General features: G+C 46.3%; 1 protein-coding gene across 1 annotated transcript in view; it reads left to right on the forward strand.

Moving 5' to 3' along the window:
- The window catches only part of gap43 (growth associated protein 43), a gene marked incomplete at its 3' end in the record, with an annotated part of 7,285 nt that extends 1,826 nt beyond the window's left edge, over positions 1–5,459 (forward strand). Inside the window, exons 2-3 of the mRNA XM_079731499.1 lie at positions 2,073–2,706; positions 5,383–5,459. Coding sequence (XP_079587625.1) covers positions 2,073–2,706; positions 5,383–5,459 — 711 coding nt within the window. The remainder of the gene's footprint in view (positions 1–2,072; positions 2,707–5,382) is intronic.
- Positions 5,460–9,969: the final 4,510 nt, after the last annotated feature.

A 9,969-nucleotide genomic window follows, 5' to 3' on the forward strand; every position in this document is an offset into this window, starting at 1 on the left:
TCTCCTCTGCCTCCTTTTTACGGGCGAGGTCCTTGCGTCGGAGTGTTTTTATGACGGTTTGGAGCAGAGAGAGACAGAGGGGATGGAGGACAGGTCATCTGTGAGCGGTTCTTCCCAAACCCCCCCTTGCTTGGCGGCACGGAGAACAAAGGTTGAGGTGGTGAAGAAAATACCCAGAATGCCACACCTTGGCCTCGCCTGTTCTAATATTGGACTGACACAGTGACCCTGAAGAGAACGTGTTAGTTTAGCACAAGGGCGTTTTCAATCATGACACGCCATCACTGTCCTTCTCCCGCGCACAACGCACACACACACACACACACACACACACACACACACACACGCACACTAACAGCGAGCGCTCATATCTTACACACCTGATGGTGATAGCAGGAGAAGACAGTAGGCGAGATTGCGGAGAATATATTTCATGTTGATAGATATAGCCTTTTACTCACAAAGTCACGTTTTATCAACCATTTATCGACCTCCAGTATGATTCAAGACCTCGGTGGCTCAACCAGCACAAGAAAATAATAAAACCTGGACCCCACCCCCCTCACTGCGATCTCCTCCTCCACCCTCCCTCTGACACACATTGAGACGCACAGGGCCCCGCCTTAGCTCACTGATTGCTTGGTCTGATTTATGACTTCCTATTGGTTGTTTCTCCCCGAGGGGTCAGGTGCACTGCCATCGGGAGTGACATATAGTCTGTCGCCGTAGCGGCGACCAGCAGAAGACAGCGCTGTGATGAGTTAGCACTCTGGTTGTCAAGGTAACTGTTGAGGGCCGGAGAGGGGTATGGTGGTGAGTGTAGAGGAGCGTCTGTGTGGGGAGGGGGCCCGGGTGGGTTCTTCCATGGCAGCCAGACACAGATCTGTGTTACGATGTCTGGGGGGGGGCACCGAGACTGGCTCATTATTTCACAGAAATGGTTCTGGGTGGGATTGTGGTTAATGAAATCAACACAAGAAACAAATCTTCTCGCCGCTCAGGGTTTCAGTAATTAAGCCTAGAATTGAATTAATTTCACAGCCCCCCCCCCCCCCCTCCCGTCCATATTTTACAATTCCTGAAACAAATCAAGGCAGCTTTTTTACTTCTTCTTAAGATCACAGTACAGCAATCAATATGAAGTGACAATGGGCTCTGGGACAACACATCTGTTCACTCAATGTTTTACCACATGAAAACTCAGCCCGTGCCCAGACCCCGTAAGAGATGGGGTTCGCTGTGAAATTACGTGAACAATCGATGGCTCCAAATCACCCTCCCTGGTCAGACACCTGATGGGCTGGCATCGCTCCACAACAACCAATTAGATGGCCCGGTTTGATTCCCCCACCACGCTTCATGTTGTGTCTCCAACGCCACGCTCCCCTGCGGGCACGAGGCCCACATTAAGTTACGCCTGGCTTCCTGCTATTTATTGTTTGCATCCATTCAAGTTTTTTTTTTCAAATGTTTTGTGATGTGTCAGTATGGTGCTAATACATTTTGCAAATTTATTTTGAATACACTGACATATTGTTTGCTCATCATTCATTTATTCATTTGATTTTTGATTCTTTTTATTAGATTTTTTTGGCTCATAGCACAGCCCACTATTTGATGGACAGCTATGGACCCAGTTGCCACAGGTAATATGTCGGACCCCCACCTCGCAATACTGCATTCGATCTCCTTCTGTGTGCTGTCCTATTCCAAGCTCTCTTCCTGCTCCAATCATGTACAATCCCTTTTCTAAATCCTACAACCCATTCATAAATAAAACTGCCCTCCTTGCCTCCTCTTCTCCTCCAATAAATCCTCCAGTGATCCTACCGACTCTAAACTCCCTGTCCTCCTCAGAGATGAACCTTTCCCTTCTGCCCTCAGTCCCTTTCTGCCCATGCTGTAAAGTCGACCAACATCACTCTCCTGACTGTGGCTAGGATCAGAGCTATTAATGAGGACTGCATGGGGCGCTTGGGGGCCCGGACTGAGCACCGGTCTCATGCTTCAGAGTGATCATCTGTGGTCTGATGACCCCCCCTCTCTCTCTCTCTCTCTCCCTCTCCCTCTAGGTGGAGAAGAATGAGGATGTGGACCAGAAGATCGAGCAGGACGGCGCCGTCCACAAACCCGAGGACAAGGCCCACAAGGCTGCCACCAAAATACAGGCCAGCTTCCGAGGACACATAACCCGGAAAAAGATGAAGGACGGCGAGGAGGAGGAGGAGAAGGAGGGCAACGCCCCGGCCGTGCCCGAGGAGGGCGAGGAGGAGAAGAAAGGGGAGGAGGAGAAGAAGGCCGCCGGAGAGGAGGCGCCCGCCAAGGTGGAGGAGCAGAAGGCCGAAGGGGAGGAGGCAAAGAAGGAGGAGGAGACGAGCCAAGCCAAGAGCCTCGCCGCGGCCGAGAAGCCGGCTAACTCCCCGGCCCCTGCCGCCGCCGCCGCCGCCGCCTCCCCTGTAGGCACGGCGCCCTCCCCCACGGCCGCCAGCGCGCCCTCCGAACCCCAGAAAGAGGAGCCCAAGGTGGAGGAGAAGGCAGAGGAGGCTGCGGCGCCCGCCAAGACCCCCACTGCGGCCCCCCCCGCTGAGGAGAAGAAGGAGGAGGAGAAGAAGGAGGTGGTGGAGGAGGCCAGACAAGCCGACGTGCCTGCTGCTGTCAGCCCGACAGCTGAGAAGGAAGAGCCAAACCAAACAACCGATAAACAAGGTAAACACCACACTGGTCTGTCTCCCGTGTGGGTGGGGTCCGGTCGGGGTCCGGGGCGGGGTCAGGGACGGGGTCAGGGGCGGGGTCAGGGGGAGTCCGGGCGGGGTCTGGGCCTACGAATGATGGTGTTCGCGGGGGTGGAGGCGATCCTGAAGTTAGCTCCAGCAGTCACATTTGTACACGTTTGGCAGCCGCTAGTATGTGTGTGTAGTTTCCCCAATGAAAAGTAGTCTCTGTGTAGAACAGCAAAATCGTGATGACCTGCCTATAAAAAGTCAAAGCTCTACCCTCATAGCAACTATTATACAAACAAATTACACATGTAAACGTCTATTCCCTCCTGAGCTCGGGAAGAGAAGGACGACGTTGACACACACACACACACACACACACACGCACACACTCACGCACACACACACACACACACACACACACACACACACACACACACACACACACACACACACACACCCTTGCAAATGAACGCCATTCAGTACATGGAGGTGCATAAAGATCAAGGCACTCCTGGGACAATTAGGTACTGTAAATACCCAATAAAGAACAAAAGGTGAGCCTTCACCTGATGACGGGCACCACAGGGACTTAGGGCCAATAACGGAGTAAATACCAGCGGCTGCCAAATCCCTTTAAATTGGCTCTGCTCCATCACTCACCTGCCATCACAGAGACAGCTGGCCCAGATTAAGACTGACGGCCTTTGCTTCAACACAAGGTGGGAGCCTTAAAAGAGGCCAGAGACATCTTGTCGAGGACTCAATGATCAGGGAGGATGTGAAATCCTAGATGAGAGTTCATGTTAAATACTGCCGTCTAAATAAAGTAAACATTTTTTAAAATGGTATAAAAGTGGTCACAGGTAAATAAGAAAACGTAGTCATGAAATAACAATTACCAAGGTGCTAGGCTATACCTAAGACCTTTAAAAAAAAAAAAGGAATGATAAATGGAATTACTAATTTTAAACGCTTGATACGTGACATCAAGCCAAGGTGTCAGAGGAGTTTGCTCTCCAGTTTATAATGAAAGTTTATGGACAGTATCATCAGATTTCATAGGGCCAGTGTAAACCTGTAGGTCCGTGACATTATACTGGCGCACTAGATTGATACGAGACACACTGGGCGCACACACACACTCGGCATGAACTCCTGTTATATTTCTGCTCCAAGGACTCTCAGACTAGGTCAGACAGGTGGGCAACAGAGCATGCTCAGTCTGAGGCACTAGGGCGGAGACACACACCCACACACACACTCACTCACACACAAAGACATGCACGCGCACACACACACGCATGCACACACGCTGGAGATCTACCAGAAAACTAGGTCATCAAGACAGCACCCTCTCCCTGTTGTCATAGTTACAGCCTCGATGGGCCAGAACAGGGAGAACAGGTGTTGTGCGTTGAATGAATGATTAATGACCCGCGGTGGTCGCAGTACGCCAAACTCACGCCACCACCACCACTATTTAGTCCTTGTGATAGCCCCTCTCGGGAGAAGGCGTGGTTTGCTTGTTTGGATTTAAGGTAATGCAACAAAGAGGAGAACAAAGACACACCCAGATTATTATTATACTCTCATGCTGAATGTTACAATATATCTATTTTTTTTCTTTTACATATGTCAAATATGGCATTATATTGTTATGGATATAATATAATTTGATACACTATAATATAAACAGTTAATCTCAGTCATTGAGGTGGACTGGACTGAAAGTCGTGTTGTCCAACCAAAAGGTTACACTCACAGGTAATTGGATGTGATAGAGGTTAGCAAAGAAGCATTTACCTGGAATCTGCCATATGCTAAGTGCCCCAGTGTGACTCATTCTGTCTGGAGCCATCACTCCTCCCTCTCTCTCTCGCTCTCCCTCCCAGACACACACACCCACCCTCCTATCTCCCACTGGATTGTAAATGATGTCATTCTTTAATGTCTCCTCCTCCCATAAAAAAATAAAAAAATCTGGGCGATGAGATCATCCTGGTATGACATCATCTTCCAGCTACCAGAACAATGGCTGGCCGTGATGACGTGATGTCTACAGACTTAAGCTTCTAGACTTCATGTTAGACTAGAAGCCACGTACTTCCAGTGTATATTATATGATGTCATTTTATATTATATTATATATTATGCCGTGGTGGGTAGTACAATATGCTGCTTTGTTATATTATTTTATGATAAATATTATGCTATACAATATGATATTATGTTATTTTATGTTATATGATTAATATATAATATTAAATGATCTACCATGTAATAATGGGTAGACACTGAATGCAATGTTATATCATATTATGATATATTATTCTTTGTTATATCATACTATTTTATATTAAATTATGTTTTGTAAAGTTATGTTATATTATATTCTCTTGGGCATATAAAGGCATTCAGGTTCCCACAGGATCATTAACTTTGCTCTACTGCTGCTCCCTTGCTAAAACATTTCTCCTCCTCTCCTCCCCTCCTCCTCTCCTCCTCTCCCCCCCCTCCTCCCCACCTCTCCTCCTCTCCTCTCCTCTTCTCCCCTCCTCTCCTCCTCTACTCTCCTCCTCTCCTCTCCTCTTCTCCCCTCCTCTCCTCTCCTCCTCTCCTCTCCTCCTCCTCTCCTCCCCTCGTGCTCCGCCCTCCTCCCCAGATGCTGTAGAGGAGTCTAAAGTAGAGGAGGCCGCCCCAGCAGCCCCAGTGGAGGCCGACGAGCCCAAGGCTGATTAAGAGAAGGTTTAGATGTAGAAGGAGGAGGAGCAGGAGAAGAATTAACATTATGATGATTAAGACAAAAACTAAAATCTAAAAAGGTTGCTCTGTTTGCCTTCCCAATGTGAGGGCCAGTGCGTTTATATTTGTTTGTCAATTTTTGTGTGGCAATGATTTTCTCATGTTGGGGGAGTTTCCAGCGTGAAGTTTTTTGGCTCAAGCTAATATGAAGAGAGAAGTCATAGTGAGGATGATGATGATGATGATGATGATGATGATGATTATGATGATGATGATGATGATGGTGATGAACGTGAATTTATTGATTGTTACGTCAAAGGTGATGCTCAAAGATGGTAACTATGATTTGGGAAGTCTTCGCTACGTGTTGTGAGTGAACTAGCGGTTGAATGAATTGGCCCACCTGGAAATGCACACATTTTACAATGCATTGCAACTGTACTGTAACCGATTTGCATTGCGATGCACTTTCCTAAAATACATTTGTACAACAAAAACCTTCAACACAAGCCTGTAAAACATGCAACAAAGAAAAATACTCCAAACGAACGCGGGTATCTGAGATGCAACTCCAGTTTTCAATGCCATGTAGGTGCCCAGAAAACAAATCAAATATTATATACCGTCAAAACAAAGGATGCTAAATTGAATGTAATAATAAATGTGTGATATTTCCATTGGGCTTCCTCTGTCCAAGATTCCGATATTGAGAAGAGACCATCCATATAAAGACGTAAAGTCGTTTTATGCTCTCACATCTGCTTGAATCACTCAAGCTCTGTTTACACCCTGTTTCATGAAACACTCTCATACTAACAGTCAAGGACATGTGGCCATGGGAAAGACATGAATGTGTCGTTAACCATGCAGGTCGGCCATTGTATTGAGCTGCTGTCACTGTATGTTACAACCCGTGTCTGGCCAAACGGACATAAGAGTACAGTAGCATGAACCATCGAACCAAATGCATGATGGGAACTCTCCCTCTGATGGGGAACTTTATCCGCAGTCACAAAACCTTAAAGAAAGTGTTGCGGCTTCTTTTTGATGTCTTTGGTGTTGTTATGACAGTTTGATATGAATTGGAAAAATACAACTTGCACTGATGTTAAGAAAAAAAGTAAAAAGAAAATCAAGCAAACGAGCAAACAAAAATACTTTTCCTATGTTTCAGTGAGTGCAATGTCCAGTTTCAACCTTAACCAGGAGTTTAAACTTGTGAGAAAAAAACTAAAAATGGTTTCAATGTCTGTTTTCAAAATAAAGCAAATGTGCCAATTACCATCATATCCTTTCGATTTTTTTCTTGAATCTTGAAATGTATGCAACTTCCCACACTCATAGCATTTGCAATAGAAGGCAATGGCAAAGCAGACAGCATTCTCTGAAGATGGCAGTCTAATCATAGGCAAACTGGTTACCTAGATACCATCATGTCGGCAGAACATGCTCTGAAGGGTAGAACAAAGGGGGGCTACTCTGTTCATCTTTGAAGGCTGGAAGCACAATAGGATCAACCCTATCTGGTATAAGGCAGCACACACACACGAAAACACACAGACACGCACAAACACAAAGACACATGCATGCACACATACAGACACACACACTCTCACACTCCCACATGTACACACACGCACAGAGACACACACATGCACGCACACCTACACACACACAAACGCAAACATACACAAAATGATATAGAGGAATTATTTTGTACAAATTGAAATTTCTGTCAAAGAATACAATATGGTTCTAAAGAGAACAACAGACTACAGCATTTTATTCCTCCCTTGGCATATCTGCCACACCCTCTAATGCCTTATTGAATAAGAATGATTGATTGCTAATTTAAACCTAACATGGTCAACTGTTGAATAAACAATGTGTAGATTGTATGAAGGAGTAACTTGACTTGAACACAATCCTGGACATCTAATGATAAAAATGAATGTTGTAATGACCAAACTTGAATTGGACCTTTTAAACATTTACCTTACAACATATAGCAAATAAGATAGCTGATTAGGAGCATTGATCGCTGTCCAGCTAACCGCATCAATAGGGAAAAGTGAGCTGAAAAAGGGACATAATGTTAGATTAATGAATTTGTTGTTTAGGGTGACCTGAGTTAGAGCAGAAGCCGTCAGCAGATGGAGCCAGACACAACCCAACTGAGGCCCATCGCCAATCAGGGTAACCGCTAAGGCCCAGGCATAGAAAATAAAGGACATCCCCTTGAACATCTGCTGTACAGTCCTATGCATAAAGGACTGAATGAAATCTTTTGTCAGCCAGCGATACCTGTCCCCTGCATGGTGTGTTTGTCTGGTCGGGGCTCGATGTCCACACAGTTCAGCGGTTGGGCAGCCACACGTTGATCTGCCAATTCGTCACTCGCTTCAGTCAACATCACTCTATCCGTTACAGATGAAGTCACTCACATTCTGCATGCTGTAGTCACCTTTCTCTGCTGGTGGCATTTCTGAAATGAGAAGTTTACATTTAGGGCATTTAGCAGACGCTTTTATCCAAAGCGACTTACAATAAGTGCATTTGTTACAATAAGTACATTTGTCATAAGAAGTGAAACAATATATCGCTGTCGGTACAGTAAAGATGTTCATAGAACCAAGTGCAAGTATTACAATCGCTAGGCCAACCCATTCCCCGTGTAAAGCAATGATAGCAGCTACTGTAGATGCTACACAATTAAGTACCTTGAATAAGTGCAATGTACAAGTGCCAGGACGTACAACATTCAATGGTGGCTGTGCATTGGTTTCTATGCAGAGTCGAGATGAACTCTGAACAGGTGAGTTTTGAGTCTTTTGCGGAAGCTGGTGAGCGACTCTGCGGTCCTGACATCGGTAGGGAGCTCGTTCCACCACTGAGGTCCCAAAACAGAGAAAAGTTGTGACTTTGCTGATCGACCTTTGCTTGCTCTTAGCGATGGCGGTACCAGACGTCCAGCTGAGGTAGTTGAGCAGAGGGATCGAGCTGGGGTGTGTGGCTTTACTAATGCTTGGAGGTAGGCAGGGGCAGTTCCATCGACTGCCTTGTATGCCAGTACCATCATCTTGAATCTGATGCGAGCTATTACAGGGAGCCAGTGGAGGTCTCGGAAGAGGGGGGTTACATGTGAGAACTTTGGTAGGTTGAACACGAGGCGCGCTGCCGCATTCTGGATGCGCTGCAAGGGTTTAATCGCAGAGGCAGGGGGTCCAGCCAGGAGCGAGTTGCAGTAGTCGAGGCGGGAGATGACCAGTGATTGGACTAGAAGCTGAGCTGCTTCCCTTGTGAGGAAGGGCCGGATCCTGCGGATGTTGTAAAGTGCAAATCTGCAGGATCGGGCCACCACAGTGATGTTTGCGGTGCAGCATAACTGATTGTCCAACACTACACCAAGGTTTTTGGCAGTTGGAGAAGGAGATACAGTGATGTTCTCAACAGTGACCAGTAAGTCCATGTGTGGGCAATCTTTCCCTGGTATTAGGAGGAGCTCAGTCTTGTTGAGGTTAAACCTCAGGTGATGGGCAGTTGTCCAGGTGCTGACTTCTGTCAGACATTCAGATATGCGTGTTGCAATCAGGGCTTTGTCAGATGAGGGAAAGGAGAGAAATAGCTGAGTGTCGTCAGCATAGCAGTGATAGGAAAAGCAGTGGGATGTAATTACAGAGCCCAGAGATCTGGTGTAGAGGGAGAACAGAAGAGGCCCCAGTACCGAGCCTTGAGGGACACCTGTATCAAGCGTGCAAGATTTAGACAGTGAGCCATTCCATGTTACCTGATAAGTGCGATTCATCAGGTAGGACCTGAATCAGGAAAGGGCAGATTCAGCTATGCCAAGCTCGGCGAGAGTGGCGAGGAGGATCTGGTGGTTCACAGTGTCAAATGCTGCAGACAAGTCAAGGAGAATGAGAACCGATGAGAGGGACGAGGCTCTGGCCGCACGGAGGGACTCAGTCACCGCGAGGAGAGCCGTCTCAGTGGAGTGTGCTTTTTTGAAGCATGACTGGTGAGGGTCAAGCAGGTTGTTAGATGAGAGATAGGAGGACAGTTGGTTAGCGACGGCACGTTCCAATGTTTTAGAGAGGAATGAAAGAAGAGATACCGGTCTGTAATTCAGGATGTCAGTGGTATCAAGCGTTGGTTTTTTGAGGAGAGGCTTTATTCTGGCAGTCTTGAAAGACGTTGGAACAATGCCAGAAGTGAGGGAGGAGTTAATAAGTGCGGTTAAAGCATATACATACATACATACATACATACATACATACATACATACATACATACATACATACATACATACATACATATATATAATGTATGTATGTATGTATGTATGTATGTATGTATGTATGTATGTATGTATGTATGTATGTATGTATGTATGTATGCATGTATGTATGCATGTATGTATAGAATAGAGTAGGGGTTACCTTCATTTCAATGCAAATGAATCCTATTAACACTTCCCACTACATTCAGGCCCTGTCAACACAGACGA

This window comes from Pollachius pollachius (assembly GCF_949987615.1).
Source record: "Pollachius pollachius genome assembly, chromosome: 3".
In the NCBI taxonomy this organism is placed as follows: domain Eukaryota; kingdom Metazoa; phylum Chordata; class Actinopteri; order Gadiformes; family Gadidae; genus Pollachius; species Pollachius pollachius.